The following is a 16785-nucleotide window of genomic DNA, read 5'->3' as shown; positions in this document are numbered from 1 at the left end:
CTGCCTGCTGAAGGCCAGAGAAGCCAGACTCACAGCCACTAGGGAATTATGGGAAGAATTCCTTCAGATGTCTGTGTTGGTGTGTATTGGTCTGTGCTTCATAATCATAAATGCTGATATTGAATGTTTTTATATTTTTGCTTTAGTTGGTTCAAGTTCATCTGCCCATACATATTGATGAAAGAGATAAAAAAATGTGGGAAATGAATCATACACCAAAGCTTGCTTTTTTTGCACATGTGCGTAGGTGTGTTTGGTTACCTGTGTAGTAGCTGTTGACGTGGTGCTGCTCCGGGACCCCCACATCTGCTGGAACTGCACTCTGATCTCAGCAAATGTTTCTATAATCACAGCGATGAACACGTTCTGGGAACACGAGTAAAAGAAATCACAAAAAGTTAGGCCCATAAATGATAGATTGCTTATGCTTGTTTTCTGACAAATAAGTGAAAAATTTGAACACAGATCTGTGTTAATGATAAAATACATATATGTCATATGTAACATTGTCTTTAACATTCATTGAGGTTTAATTCTGTTTGTTATAAACTGATGGATGATTTAAAAAGATTTCCTTTGGTAATCAATAGCCACAGATTCTTTCAATAGAGCTTAACTTGCATTGAACATTGAACACCCCTTGCCAATGTGAATTAAAGGGGGTCGAGTCATACATTTTTTTTCCTCTGAGGTCCACACTACCTTTCAAAAGTTTGGGGTCTGTTTTTTAAATTAATTAATACTGTTATTCAGCAAGTTGCAAGACCTGACCAAGACGGTCACCTCTGTGTTTTCCCCTCCGTTTGTTTTCTCGTTTTCCCAGTGTCTTTTTTTTCCATTGTGTTCCCTGGATGGATGCCCTTCTTTGGCCCGAATACCTCCTCCTCCTGCTGGAACAGGGGGACAAAACTATCGTGGACCATACTAGACTGTTCCTGCTGCTAGCAAACACCACCAGCTACCCGGACGACACGCTCTGTGCGTTCTACGACGCCAGACTAAACATTGAGTGCAGAGCGCTGTCTTCCGAAGATGGTCCTCGAGAGAACTTCGCCGCATTTGTGGAGTGGATTCTGGCGAGAAACGGATCGCCCCTCACCGTCTCTCCCGAAGATGATCTCGCCAGATCCACTCCAGACCCAGAGCCCAGCCCACCATCTCCCCGCTGCGAGGAGCACAAGCCCGAGCCCACCAAGGACGGAGAGCCAATTCCCGCCGTGATTAACGAGCCAGCGCAGTACAGAGCGACTGAGCGGAGGATCGCCCCGGATGCAGAGCCCATTCCATCGGAGCAGGTGCGAGAGCCGGCGACCACGCCCGCCACGAGGGAACAAGCCATGGACGGTGAGAGCACGGAGTGGACCTCCGCCCACTGCACCACGGCTGAGGGTGAGCTTATTGTGCATCTGGGACTGCTGGACGTAGAGGGGGACCTTATTGACTGGGAAACAGATCTGGAGACCGACTGTTCCCCTCTCCTCTCTCCTTCGTCCCTGCTGGTCCCGTCTGGCCCTCCTTCATCTCCTGTCCCCAAGTCCAGCCAGGAGTGGGCTTTGATTCTGGAGGGCAGCCCTGAGAGCCTGGAGGCTCACGTATGCCCAGCCACCCGCCCGCTCCTGCCTCCTCCACCACTGTCGTCTGGCAGCCCCTCTGCTCGCCCTCAGCCCACCATCTATACGGTGCGAGCTCCGCGAGTCTGCCATCCTCCATCGTCGCCATGTCTGGAGAATCCCTCACCTCCACCACCAGCCTCCGAGGCCCGGACTCCGCCTCGGCCCGTAGACCCAGTGGCTCCACCTCGGCTCCTAGCTCCCTCACCTCCACAGTCGCCCGTCAATCCACCAGCTCCACTGGGCTCCCTCGTCCCTCCGGCTCCGCCTTGGTCGGGCATCGACCCACCATCACCTCTGGACTCGTCGCTCCGTCCCACCGGCTCCGTTGGGCTTCTTCCTCCCACCAGCTCCACCTTGGTCCTCAGTCACTCCGGCTCCGCCGCGGATCTCCGGATCTCCGCCTCGGTGGCCAGAGCCCTCGGCTCCACCCTGGCCCCCCGGATCATCGGCATCCCCCTGGCTCGTTGGCTCTCCGTCTCCGCCTCGGGCTCCTCCACCACCTGCTCCGCCGCCGGTCGGCCCCCTGGAGTCGGCGGCCATTCCTCGTCCATGGCTCCTCCCTCCATTGGCTCTGCCATGGGCTACCGTTTAGGGCTGTGGCCTGGGTCTAGCTTGGCTCCTCCTGCTGCAAGCCCCTCCTGTTTCTTCCCTGGCTCCTCTCTCCTTCGTCACCCCCATGGACCCCTCCCGGGTGTCCGTCCTCCTCCTGAGCCTCCTCCCAAGTTCCCACCGATCCCTCCCTCTGTTGTATCTACGGTGCGAGGACGCACCACCTGTCAAGACTTTTGGACTCTTCTTGCCCCCGTAGTTCTTCCAGGGTTTTCCTTATATGGTCTTTTTCCTGTTCTTGTTTAGTTTGATTGCCTTATGATTCCTTGCACCTGAGTTCCTTATTATCTTGTGTATATTAGTTCCTGTCTGTTCCTTAGTTCTTCGTCGGGTATACTCGTTGTGTACGTGTGTGTGCATTGCGCCTATTGTATGGATTTCCCCTGTGTTCTATGGATATGCGTATCGTGACACAAATATGATTAAAATGATTAAAAGTGATAGTAAAAACATTTAAAACAAATAAAAAAATCTATTTCAAGTAAATGCAGTTATTTCAAACTTTCTATACATTAAAGAATCCTGAAAAAAGAAACACAGAATCACAGTTTCCAAAAAAAAAAAAAATTAAGCAGCACAACATTTCAATATTGATAATAATAAGAAATGTTTCAAATCTGCATATTATTATGATTTCTGAAGGATCATGTGACTGAAGACTAATGACTTCTGAAAATTCAGCTTTGCCATCACAGAAATAAATTATGTTTTAAAATATATTAAAATAATATGAAAACAGTTGTTTTAAAATGTAATAATATTTCTGTTTTTACTGTATTTTTGATCGAATAAATGCAGCTTTGGCGAGCCAGTGTGTTCACATACGCGATGCGCATATTCGCTTCGCGTCTGGTGTGAACACACCATAAGGGACTTATCTCAAAAACCTTTAAAAAGCTTACTGATCCCAAACTTCTGACTGGTAGAGCATGCACACAATAACTGCACTGAAATAAAATTTTTAAGGCCCAATATATAATATAACACAATATATTAGACACCTAGAATAACCCTCACTTTTCTATGTCTAGAAATGAAGGAGGACCCATCTGCAGATTATGACTAAGTTTTTGCAGATTGCTGGTGTGAGAAGAAAAGGATTTTTCCACCTTGACCAGCCAGGCAAGGAAGAAGATGAGCGTGATGAAGTAGAAATATGAGCGCCAGCGTGGGAAGCTGTCAATGGCTCGATACATGATGAAGACCCATCCCTCCTGAGACGCAGCCTCATATACAGTGAATATACTGGTGCCTGCAAGAGGAGATGACAAGTAGGGTCATGACGGGGACATGAGAAGACAGAGGAAGGGGAGAAGCCCATGTCTGAGATGTTCTTGTGCCCCCGGAGTGGTCCGAATGGGCACTGTGACACAAAAATTCAGACATAAACACAGTCTTGGCATTAGTGAACCTTGTCAGGTGCTTCCTATTGCCCAGCTATGCATTTCTCTCTCCAAACAGCTGAATGAGATGGTTATTCTGACTTCTGAAGTACGCTTTGGTTCCATGTTGTGCTGGAGTGTAACACTATCTGTGAATCAAAGGAACTAGGCTAAATGAAGAACTACACACTTACGGACAGATTGCTTTCATGGCTATGTTGTATTACGTCTTTTTAATCATACAAGTGTGATTTCTTCATAAGAGATGAGAGGAAAGAGGACACATTCCCAAGGAACTTAAATGAATAGTCTGTTGTTATTTACAGTATTATTTAGTAATTCTGTTATTTAGCCACCCTCACACTGTTCCAAACCCTGTGTTATACAAAAGAAGATGTTTAGCTATTTTTTTATTTCATTGTCTTTTCCATACAATTAAAAATGAATAGGGATGAATGTCATTATGGCACCATCACATAACAAAATTACTAAAACCAAAATTTCAATATACTTTTTATAAATATTCTAATAAAACTTAATTCAAAATATTAATAGATACTATAGTAGTATATAAATAATACTAAAATAACACTGTTACTTGTACAGCATATACACCATAAACAATTTACTTATTTCATACACAAAGTACATGAGGTGCTCTCTACTTCCACGCCCTCAATAATGTTATCTCTGCACTCACGGTGACCCATGATGCCGTGCTGCGATATGGCTGCCAAAGGCCAGCAGGAAGCATGCCACTCAGTTCTGCTTCCTGCCATTTCCCACCAGGTCCAGGGGCAAAATGAGCCAAGGACACTGGCAGAGTCCTGTAGGGTCTTAGGCTTAGGGAAGGTTAGCTTCACCAATCATACAACATATACTTTACAGGACCTATATTAATGAAATACACTATTTCACTTGGCTTTCTCACAAAACTGTGTTAAATCAATATGTAATTCACATTAGATAAAGTACATACTTCAGTATAAACATTAACAGAGTCTTTCCCTGGAAGAATTAGAGGGAAATGCACTTGGCAAACTAAGGACTCCCATTAAAAATCACTTAGGGATAAATCACTGTGTCCAGAGATGCCTAACAAAAGGGAAAAATAAACTCTATTCCCATTTCATCCTGAATGACCTAAGAAAGTATACTAAGACTTACATTTCTAAGAAAAAAAGACAATAGCTCAGCAATCCTGAAACACTAGTATTCCAAAAGATTTGACTCGTTCCTACAACTCAGTTAATAGTTTTAAATAAATTTAATTAAATCAAAGCCAACAAAAGGAGAGTTTTAATGTAATTAAAATAGATGAATTTAAATAATTAACTTGTTTAAATAAAAAAAAATAAAAAAACACGGGACTTAATTTTGTGGTGGGGTCAGTGAAAATGTTGGCAGTCCAAAAGGAACAGCAGAAAAAGAAAATATATTAACCCTGACATTGGACTTTTTCCCAATCATACTTTATGTTTCTGCATCCCTGAATCTTGGAAGCCCAAAAAATGCATTGTTGTTGAGGCTGCAAACCACACTGTGAACACGGATGAATGGACGACAGATCACTGATGCAGGAGCGGTTCTGGTTGACTTACACATGACTTATCTGTGTACTGAACTCTATAAAGAGGACGAAGAAGGGCCCTTTCGCAGATCTCAATGTTCTGTAAGTCAATGGTTCAAAGCCTGTTCAAAACTGTTTTTTAGGGAAAAGCCTCACTTCATGGCTATTTGGAGATTAGTGGCACTGCTCTGTGTACCTTTCTAGAGGATTTATCTCAAATGGGAGCGATACAAATATGGAATGCTGCTTCGTACAGATCAAGGTGCTTAAATAAACTGGTCTATTTGTGAAGCTGCCTTCACGATGTTTTGTAATATAAGCTAATATTACATTTCCTAAATGCAGCGACAGAGGGCATTTATCTGTTTACGTTTGCTTGCACATAATGCATACATCAACTGAAAACGCTTCAGCCAACAATGCTACAATTAATCACACTTAGTCACTGTGAATAATTACAAAGGGCAAAGATGATATAATTTTCCACAGACAACTAAAACTAAACCAAGTAAAAAAGGCCAGAGATAATGATTTTAGTGTATGCCACTGGTGTCCAATCTGGCTTTAAGGAAATAATTCAATGATATTCATAATTCATAATATTTATATTCATAATATTAGATTTTTAGTAACAGCAGTACAAATTTTCCAGGTGCAAACTGGAGAGAGATAATAATAAAAAAATAATAATAATATAAATAATATAAACTAATATATACAAACATTTTTATCATGGCAGATGGACAAATGTGAAGCATCGCAATGACTCACCAAGCTCATTGAAGCCACTGTATCCAAGTTCTTGTCTGCTGAGTCCCAAGTCTTCCAGATCCACACACTTAAACCCCGCCGGACACTGATAACCCTCCCCATTCGGAGAGCAGTGTGTATCAGGGATCGCCAGGCTGTTCCATGTCACATTACTAGAAATAGACCAGAGTGTGTTTTCAAAGAATCATCATCAAATGTTAAATCTGATCAAATTAACCATTATTTTGTAACAGGCCATCTGGTGTATTCTATATTTAATACTATATATTATATATAATATTAATTACTTACATTAATACTTGCTCTAAAACACATAAAATAATGACATTTTTTACTAGTCCCATGCTAAGTCCCACACTAAGCCCCAGGGAATCCAATTTCAGTAATGTCAACAGCTAAAACTATTTTTGAGTTCACATTTGCCCTACATAATTTAATGCTGTACACAATTAAAATAAAATTAAAAGAAATAAAGTTTATAAGAGAAACACAATTTTGTTTAAATCTGTTTTTGTGTTTTTCTCGTTGACACACACACACACACACACTTACTGTATTTGTGTCTTGATTTTAATAAAACAAGATTTTAATAAAACATTTATTTGAGAAGACTTACATTCAGGAAGCATCTATTAAATTAAATTATCTTCATTGTTTTTTTCTTCTTCTTGTTTTAAACATGAAACGCATTAAACACTCTTTGCCAAATGATAAAAAAAAATAAACTTAATATATATTGTCTGAAAACAAGTCTTAATGTCTTATGCATTTAAGCTCTCAATTTATGTTTAATAAATGTTAATGTTTTAAGGGTGTTCAGATATTTTACAGTAGAAAACAGTGAAATTGCAGTATCACAAAGGCCAATCAGAGGCACAGCAGTGAATCAAAATAGCTCTAATTATACAGTGATAAATAATCCGCCGAAGAGATCATCCCTGTGAAGAAACTGATCACAAACACAACTCAAAAGAATACCATAAAGTATCCATTTTATTTGAAAATGGACATGCCTTTTGATTAATATTTCTTCTTTTCTCTATGACTTAAATAAAAAATGGTTTTATTAGTAAATATTGTACACTTAAATGGCTTAGAGACAGAAAAAGAGATTGTATCATATTGATCACCTGTCATAACATGCTGTAGCCTATGTCTATAATTGAGAGAAATATGTGGGACATTTTCTGAACAAGGTGATGATCGGCAAGGTCATGAGGCCTGTTTTCATCCATATTTAAGCACCTGAAAAATAAAACGTTGTGACATCAAATCTAAAAATGTATCCCCAACAGACACAAGTCTGGTAAACTCCCTTGCACATTTATTCCATTGAATCCCTGTGAGATTCAAATCCCTGCTACTCTGTGCCTAGGACACGTACTGTAAATTCTGCAAGATAATCAACAATGAGTTTTTCTGAAATACACTTCCACTTGCATGATGCATGAAAATCCTGCCCGTATACATAGTATACATATATTATATGGCAGGCAATATTTTTTACCGTGCCTAACCCCTTTTGATTGATAATATGTTGAATGTCAGTGCAGGGTCGGGGTGAGATATCTTGCAATATAGGAGCTCTTTTCTCTCATGTACATAGACGGATTTAGGCCAGGTTGCTGAAAAGAGGCGAGCATGTGCACGACACCCAGGCAACACAGGAAACGTTAATTATTGTGATTAGTGCTCAGCACACTCCTCTGTTGCTGATGGTATAGACTCTTTGTTTTAGAGCCGGCTCTGACACGCCACTCATTTGCAAGGGAATATTAAATAGGCCTGGGTTTTAAAAGAGAACCACCTCCACAGCTCCATACACACACTGCATTAAGACTGCGCTCAACCCTGCTTTCGTCACGCCCTTAAGTTGGGATGTGTGCGAGTGTTCCAGCAAGATTTACTGTTCATTTTTAGCCATGAATTTCTGTTGCCTTATCAAGCACCTCCATGTGAAATGAGAAATTCAGACAAACATATCATATAATGTGGCTGTTCATACTGTTTAGTGTTTATGAGGCCGTGACTTCACATGATGAAAATGATGATCTGTTATTAGTACCGTTTACAGCTGCTGATGGGATTTATATTCCAAAGAACAGATGTGTGTAGGAGGTGTACAGCAACAGACGCATACTTCTTATCTTGCGCTGATGCCAGGAAAAACTGCAGCATAATGTTAAATCCCCTGATTCATCCCAGGGATTATAAACCACAAGGAGTGTGATAAAGCTCACCACAAAAAGAGAAGTTCGTAACTTCTTGGGCTATTAAGTTAAATCTAAGAGAGCTGATTTTATTGGATTTAATATAGAAACTTTTTTCTGCCACGGGATAAGTCTTTATCTCACAATTCAGACCTTTTTCTTCAATTATGAGTTTATATCTCACAATTCTGACATTTTTTTCTCACAATTCTCAGAACGGAGAGATATAAACAAAGCAGAAATAAACTTAATATTAATAAATAAACTAAAATTAGATAAAAAGTTGCAATTATCTTTTTTATTTTGTGGCGGAAAGAAAAAACAGAACCACGAGATGTAAAATCATAATTCTGAGAAAAAAAGTCAGAACTGTGAGATATAAATGCAGAATTGTGAGATGTAATCTCAAGGAATTTATATCTTACAATTCTGAGAAAAAAGTCAGAATTATGAGATATCAAGTCATCAAATTACCTTTTTAATTTTTATTCCATGGTAACAACAGGCTCCATTGTTTAAAGAGAATAGTGATGAAACTTGCTTACCCTTTCTGTGTATCATTGGTGACGCAGTGATGATTAAAGGTTCCAAACATCTGAACCCCCAGGATTCCATACAGGAGCAGGAAGAAGAGCAAAAATATGGACACACTCCAGATCTGCTCCCCTGACCGTCTGAAAGGAAGTGAATTTTAAGTGGCTGATATGGAAACAAGCTGACATTTCTCACATTCTTTGCGCTCATGGGGCTCTTACTTGAGAATGTTGGTTATGCGGGTACGCGGCAGTTCAAATCGGAAGTAGATTCGAAAGGCTCGGATCATAATGAGGGCCCTCGGTATACGTAACATTCCCCAGGGTGACATTTGGTCCACAATCTCTGCTATTTCAAACACCTTGAGACCATTCAGAAGAACAAGTGGATGAGCGGAATTCCCTATGAGCTCAGTTCTTTTTATTTGAAAGGAACAATTTATTTTAAAAATTAACACTGAAGATACAGTTATCTCCTTACCTGAAGCACAAGAGAGACCCAGAGGAAGACCACCATAAAGCCATCAAACATGCACCAGCGGTCTTTAACATAGGAGTTCTCTCCCTGGAAACAGAGGCAGGTGATAAGACACAGGCTGTAAATGAAAGTCCACAGGTGAGTGGCAGCTGGTCCGCCAGTTTAATGAAAGATTGTGGCAGCTGTTAACAACAGAGCAGGCAAAATTCAGCAAACAGAAGTGTGAGCACTTCACATTGCCTAACAAGTGTGTGCCCTAAGTACCTAGAAGAACTAAACATGGTACAAAAAATATATGCAATGAGAACTATCAAACTATGTCTCTAGTGGTAAAGCACACAAAGAACAGAGTAAATAATAATGAAAAAAACAAAAACAGGAGTCCTTTATATTCAGGTAGTGGATGCATTACATGCCCATATATTTTCATTCATGTTACTGGTTACATTTAAGCATTTCTTTTAAGCTTTCACAAGTTCATTTTAAATAGTCCTATTATGATTCATTCATTCATTTATTCATAATGTTTCTAATTAATTTCTATTTCAAACAAATGTTCTTTTGAACATTCTTTTTTCGAACATTCTATTTATCAAAGAATCCTGAAAAAAATGTATCATGGTTTCCACAAAAAAATATTACACAGCACAACTGTTTTCAATCAGCATATTGATTTCTGAAGAATCATGTGACAAAAAGTAAAAAAAAAAATAGCAATATTACTGTTTTTACTGTATTTTTAATCAAATAAATGCAGCCTGGGTGAGTATAAAAAAACTCTCAACATTAAAATATCTTACTGACCCCAAACTTTTGAATGGTAGTATATCATATATTTATACTTTTTATTTGAACATACAAATATTCCATATATTCTCTCAATACATATAAGGTCATTAAAGATTTGTTTTAAATAAATTGCTGCATGTCACACAGCATGTCACACCACAGGGTTTGTCATGTCAACTAGCTATTCACACATGCAGCAGGTGCACAGGTAATGACATCAGAGGTGTGACATGCTCAGCTTTGTTTGCTTGAGTGCAGATTGTCTTCACAAACTGGTGGCTTTTCTTTGATAGAGAGACAGATACTTCAGTGGTTGAAGCACTTGTTCTCCCAAGACATCTGCCCAGAAATCTCCTGGGATTTCAGAGCATCTGATCAGCTATGGTGCTCAGATCTCACATTGGCCACAAACATGATTTATTAAATGGATAGCTTAAAAACTGTGTGAAGGTTTGGTTATTAACTGACATTATTAACAGCAACTGGCAGAGATTGAATTTGGAATATTGTTTATGCTGATAAATCAGTTATTTAAGATGAAAACAGATTGCCTAATTCACAACAGATAATTAATTTTTTACATTAATTCAATGTTTAGACTACTGCATTAGCAACTAATGCTGTCTCCGAGTCCAGAATATACCTAATGGCAAAAATGTACCTGCTAACAGTGATAAAGAAAACAAGAAGTCACTGAATTTCACAGATCATAACATGCACTCAAGAGAAGGAAATACAAAACAAATATACTGGCCTAATTAACTCAGTTGAGGTCACTGTCACCAGTATAATAATGCTGTGAGTTACTCTCCTTCAATAAAATTAAAATGCATGTGTTAACTTCGCATATAATTGCTGCAAGGTTAATCACCCTGTCCTCACACAATCTCAGGTCTAAAGGAACAAATTAATTACTCTATCTTCTACATAAACCTTACTGCTTTCCTTGCCAGAAGAAAGATGAAGAAATTTCCAGGCATCTCTTCGCAGGTTCAGGAAGCAAATGATTCACTTATTCAATGTCTCTCTGTGCGGTTGTTATCCTTGATTCACCAATTAAACTGTCCAGACACTATTTAGCCACCTGCCCGTTTTATTCACTTCCAAAGGACAGTCTTTTTTCCTCATCCTATTTCCGTTATAAATCGTGACAATGCTGATTGAGTGTGTTACCTTGATGATGCCCCTGATATGCATTTTGGCGATCATCTCTGCAGTGTAGAGGAACATTAGCAGCGTGTCCAGGGCGAAGGTGACATACTGCAGGGGCGGGTAGTGCTCAAAGGTCTTAGGTGTATTCATACACACCGAAATGACACTAATTATGGCACAGGCCCGCAGGAGAGAATGCACCCACTAAGGACAAAGAACAATTCGTTTTAGAGTGTGGAACATCCTCATGGTTTCAGTTGTGTACCTTTTCCTAACAGAGTGGATACACTCTCAGAAAAAAACAGTACAAAAACTGTCACTGGGATGGTTCCCTTGCAAAAGGTACACTTTTGTACCTTATTTACCCCAAAGGGTGAATATTAATACCTTAAAGATACATATTAATGTACATTAGGGGTGTGCGATATATATCGTCTGCGATAATATCGTAATTGTTGTTTTAACGATGTGCGATTTGACATTATCGAGTATTTTGCAAAAACCATTCAAAACATAACGGTAAAAATGCCCCATAAAATGCAAAAATCAGTTTAAACTTATTGGATTTCAGTACTTATCAGTATGAACTGACCACCACACAGAATATGAAGAATATTAAAAACATTAGGAGTCAGCTGTCTTCGGCAGTCCTTAAGGTACCAGCACAATAACACACTCAGCAAAATATCGTCTAATTATCGTTATCGATAAAATCCCATAAAATATCGAGATATAATTTTTTGTCAATATCGCACACCCCTAATGTACATATAGTATTTGTACCTAAATGGTATATATTAGTACATTTTAAAAGGGTACTGCCACAGGTGACAGCTTTTGTTGACAGAGAGTATAGTGTCTATTGTGATTTGTGTGCTATATAAGTTATGCTGATTGATTTTGCAAACTATCATTTGTAATCATATTATTTTAATGTGTTATGGTATTTGTAAATCTTGTAGCACCAACAGTTTTACTGTTTACTGCACTTTCTTATTCGTCTAGTTATTTACCTATAGCCAATTATGAAGTCTTGCACATTTACAGGAAATAGCTTCCCTGCTAAAAAAATAAGGTGGATATATGATCTGGCAAAATAATAATAGTAAGTAATAAAGTAAAAAAATGTATGCCCTATTGTATGAAATTGCACCTAGTTAGGACAAGGTTTTAGCTTGTCAAGTATCTTTTTTGTGAGTATGTACGGGTCACAAATTATTGTGAAGAACAGCCACATGGTAAGGTTTCAGAGATTTGTTCACATACTGGTTTGTTGATCCAAAGAATGTCAGCACTGTCTGTCAGTGTTTCATCTGGCCCAAAATCGGTCATGGGCTGGGCCTCGACCCGCGAGCTCTGCTTCCTCTTCAGCATGCTTGGGCTCGCTGTGCTATAGAGAGAGTGGATCTGGAAGACAAAAGCACATCGACCACAAATGCTAACTTAAACCACACATCAGCCAAAGCTCAAATCTGTTTGTAGCCATGAGATTTATTCTTTATTAGATGCTAACTCTATACATGCTGTAAGCACTTACATTACAAAATTTAATTTAGCAAAATAATAAAAAGCTTACAACAGGATACATGCTAATTATTACTATAATTATGTGGTATAAAAAACACCTCAGAGGAAGTGTCTTATCAAAAGTCCTAAGCAAAGAAACATCTAGTAACTACAACATGCAAACAGATTTGAGCTATGTGTTCATTGTGGCTGTACAGTACGACATGAGGACACAGCTCTGTATGGTACCAGACATTATGTATCGTTGTGTTGCACAGCCACCATTAAACGCAATCAAGCAAATGACGTACATAAAACGCAGACTGTTGACTAGACATAGAAATACCTACTTACCTTCTGCAAAGATCACAATGGATCTTCAGCGTAACACAAACGACAGGCAACCGATAATGAGACTGCATAATACTGGCACTAGAGCCATTCTTACCGAGGACAATAATAAAACATGGATATCACAAACTCACTTAAACAAAGCGCACATACCAACGGGAAAAGTAAAGCTGAAATTGCTCCAGCACTGCACATAACATGCGATCAGGCATACCCTGTAAATAACACACAACAGTTAGTCAACATGGCATATGGTGTACCAAACGGGTACAATTATATCGACAAATAATGTCCACCACATCAGACAAGGCATATATGCAACACTGAGTGGCGGAGTCATGGACGGATGGGATTGTGGGACCAGGTTACTCACGGTCAGGCTCCTCATTGGTGCATTCATCCCCGGCATAGAGAGGAATTGAATTCAACACGAAAGACAGCTGATCGGAGGAGTTGAGGTCTATCCTGCAAGAACATCATTAGCCTTTTATTCTTATTTATAAAAGAGTTGCGTCAATGAATGCTGCATCACACAACAGCTGAAAACTTGACCTTTACATGTGATATCAATACAAAAGGAACAAATCCTGCAAACTGTCATGTCCAGTAAGGTCAGGCAGGCCTTCATGCGTCAAACATCGTATATAACATGACCAGGTTTTTCAGAGCTTTTCCAGAGTGAGTTGGTAAACATTTCAAAGTCAGATGTAACATAAATTACACTACATCAAGGTCATTCAAAGGTCAGTTCAGAACAATGGCAAGATTCACATTTAAAATCTGTGATGTCTGCAAGTAAAAACATTTGATACAACTTGAAGCCTAAAAATGGAAAGTTGAATCTTAAAAGTTTTTACATTTATGGCAAGAACATAGTGGTCTCTGCAGAACAGCTTCTATGTAGTCACAGTCAGGCAATTTGCAAAGTAATTGCTACAGTTAGCATATGTTGATGGATAGAGGCTCGAAGACAACTGAAAACAAAATTACAGGGTGTAAGTGCAGTAATGTAGGAGTAAGTTGCAGAAGACTACAATTAGTTTCACTTTTACAGAAAGGACTATTTGCCTAAAGGCAGGATGTAATCACTAAACACTTTAATGGTGGCTGGTGTCGTGAGATTTTAGGCTCGTTTGTTACATATGCAGTTTGTGTTTTAGATTATATTGTATAGGCTATGAGAAGGATACAGTAATTATTGCCCCAAAGGCTTTTGCTGCTAAAATTTGCTACAGAATATAAAGCAGTATACAGTTTAGAACAACTGATTAGATTGGATATCCAATCCCAACTTCATATTTTCCTTTGATTCAAATTATGTATAAGAACTACAGAAAATAGAGACAGAAAAGCAATGAACTCCAAATTAATGGATAATATTTACACATTTCTCTGTGAATGTGTAAATACTTACCTGTAAAAATATGCAAAATACAAAAATGCATCAAATTTGTATTCATTTTATTAATTTGTACAGCACTAATAACCAGAATAATATTACTTTTTGTTCATGTTTGATTTTGAACAAACCCATTACCAGGGTCAAAAATTAACCAGGGCTGAGGGCAAAAATGATTTTTAAAAAAAATGCCACAGATATTTTAAATGTGTTGTAAATTTGCCCCATGGTATATTTTTGCCCCATATATATTGTATATTATTTTTTTGTAGACATAGACCTAGTCATACCAGCCATCCATCCAGAGTGTTTCCCTGCCTACGGCCCGAGACCCTACATAGGACATAGGGTCTACACATAGGGTCTTCATCTCACTGAATGTTACGGTAATGCGATTTTTTTTTTCCATGGAGAGAAAGAAAAATCCTAAAATAAGTCTGAAATTATTAAATAAAACACTCCAAACAACTCTACAAACCTGCAACATCCATTTCATAAAAATAGTATGACAGTATAATCAAACATGCAGAAGAGACTGTAAAATTATAATCTAATTTAGCAAAGCATTTGTTCTGATAGGATAGGTTATTGTTTACTGAAAGAAAGAAAGAAAGAAAGAAAGTCAATCTCAGTGGGCAAATATTGTTTATGAAACTGGTTGCTACATAACTCCTGGTGGGGACTCCCTAAAATTAAATCAATAAATATTAAGACAATAAATATTGTCTGTCTATCTTCATGCTCAGCATCTCGGTTCTGTGTTTTTACCAACAACCACCTAGCCATTTTCAGATCCACATCAGCAATCTTAGGTTGATCCAAATAACACCATATTATTATGCAATAAACACCCTGCTTCTGTTATTTACATAGACAGATATTCAACACAAGACCTCCATTTTTACAGACCACTGCCAAAAGCCACTTGTCTTCAAAAATGTATCACAATTAAAAGCAAAACTGACTCTAAATCATGTCAGCATACTTGAGGCTACGTGGCACACCGGGACACAGTGACATCAGTCATGATACTTGAGCATCGTGCAGGGAGATTCCTCCTGCTGCTGCAGGGTTACCATGGCAACAGATGAGAGCAGAGCTGCTGCCGCTATAGCTCTTGCTAAATAATCTTTTTCAAGAAAACACACGAATTACATAAAACATAAAGGCATATCGATTATGACATTGTGTGCATTACTGTCTAAATTTGTCACAAGCGTATCCGAAAAGGGTTTCAATCTATGACAGCGCTGAATTTTTGAACAAAGGCCTTTTGACTGCGTAGTCGGTTGCATACACTTCCTGGTAGACGTGCAAACAAGCCAAATAAAACAAAAGACATCAATTATCTGACACTCTAGTCGAATTCACATGTCGAAACGACAGAAAAACGCTCTGGGACTTACTGGTTGTTGCAGTATCGCCGTTAACGCGGTGTATAATCCATGACTCGTTGTACTGTGCTCGAGCTTCATGCACAGCAGCCGCGCGACAGATGCGCACCGGACGCGCGTGACCCGCTCCAGCACAGCAAGCAGGATGAGATCCCGCAGGCCTTCACATGTGTAATATCAGTATTGACATAAACAAGTTTGTTATTATTTTAATGAATGTTAAATGCAGATACAATGTCATTGAATTGAAACACTTTGAAATCTGAAATTGAATTTTAAGTCACAGTTAAACGTCCTTGAATAAGCAGCTTTGAATAGTATAATAACAGAAACAACTAATATTGGCTATATCAACTTATCCTGAAATTACCATAAGAAATAATAAATAACAGCTAATAATAAGTTAGACCGGGACTTGTCGTCACAGCACTACATATTGCTCTTTTGTTGGTTTGATTGATTCTATTGTCCTCATTTCTAAGTCGTCTTGGATAAAAGCATCTGTTAAATGACTAAATGTAAATGTAAATAATATAGATATGGACCGGGACTAGTTGTCACAAGAGCTATTATAGAAACTATTGAATGTGTTTGAGTGAAAACTCCAATTAGGCTACCCAATTTTTTTTCAGTTAAAACATCTAACAAATGCAATAATAATGTAACAGCAAAACAATTAATATTAAATATAATATTAATTCTCATTCCTCATCATCGGAAATGCCAGAAGTCAAGGGTGGAAGGATTAAAGGGGTAGCCTACTATTTGCCTGGAGGTTGCTTTTTAATAATTGTCAGTGGAATGTTGAGACATTTTTATATGGGGCAGGTTGTCACATCTTTTAAATGTTAGACTTTTATAATTCAAATTCATTTTTAATGAATGGATAATAATTTGGTTTGGAAGACGTTTTTGATATTTCTGTATGATACTTTTAACAAATTTGCTATTTCATGCAGTCTCTATTACAGTTTAAAATGCTACTGAAAAAGGATTTGAATAACTAATACTGCAATAATGCCTGTAAG

General features: G+C 38.6%; 1 protein-coding gene across 1 annotated transcript in view; it reads right to left on the bottom strand.

Annotated features, from left to right (window-relative positions):
- The window catches only part of nalcn (sodium leak channel, non-selective), a 99304-nt gene extending 85884 nt beyond the window's left edge, over nucleotides 1-13420 (bottom strand). The window contains 10 exon segments of the mRNA XM_016563487.1: nucleotides 262-366; nucleotides 3332-3474; nucleotides 5946-6097; nucleotides 8701-8829; nucleotides 8911-9050; nucleotides 9170-9253; nucleotides 11129-11311; nucleotides 12374-12514; nucleotides 13118-13179; nucleotides 13338-13420. Coding sequence (XP_016418973.1) covers nucleotides 262-366; nucleotides 3332-3474; nucleotides 5946-6097; nucleotides 8701-8829; nucleotides 8911-9050; nucleotides 9170-9253; nucleotides 11129-11311; nucleotides 12374-12514; nucleotides 13118-13159 — 1119 coding nt within the window. The 5' untranslated portion in view covers nucleotides 13160-13179; nucleotides 13338-13420.
- Between the last annotated feature and the right edge of the window lie 3365 nt (nucleotides 13421-16785).

Source organism: Sinocyclocheilus rhinocerous, unplaced genomic scaffold (genome assembly GCF_001515625.1).
Source record: "Sinocyclocheilus rhinocerous isolate Xijiao unplaced genomic scaffold, SAMN03320098_v1.1 scaffold410, whole genome shotgun sequence".
Taxonomy (NCBI): Eukaryota; Metazoa; Chordata; class Actinopteri; order Cypriniformes; family Cyprinidae; genus Sinocyclocheilus; species Sinocyclocheilus rhinocerous.
Note: the sequence above shows the minus strand (reverse complement) of the source record. Positions and strands in the feature narration are given on the sequence as shown.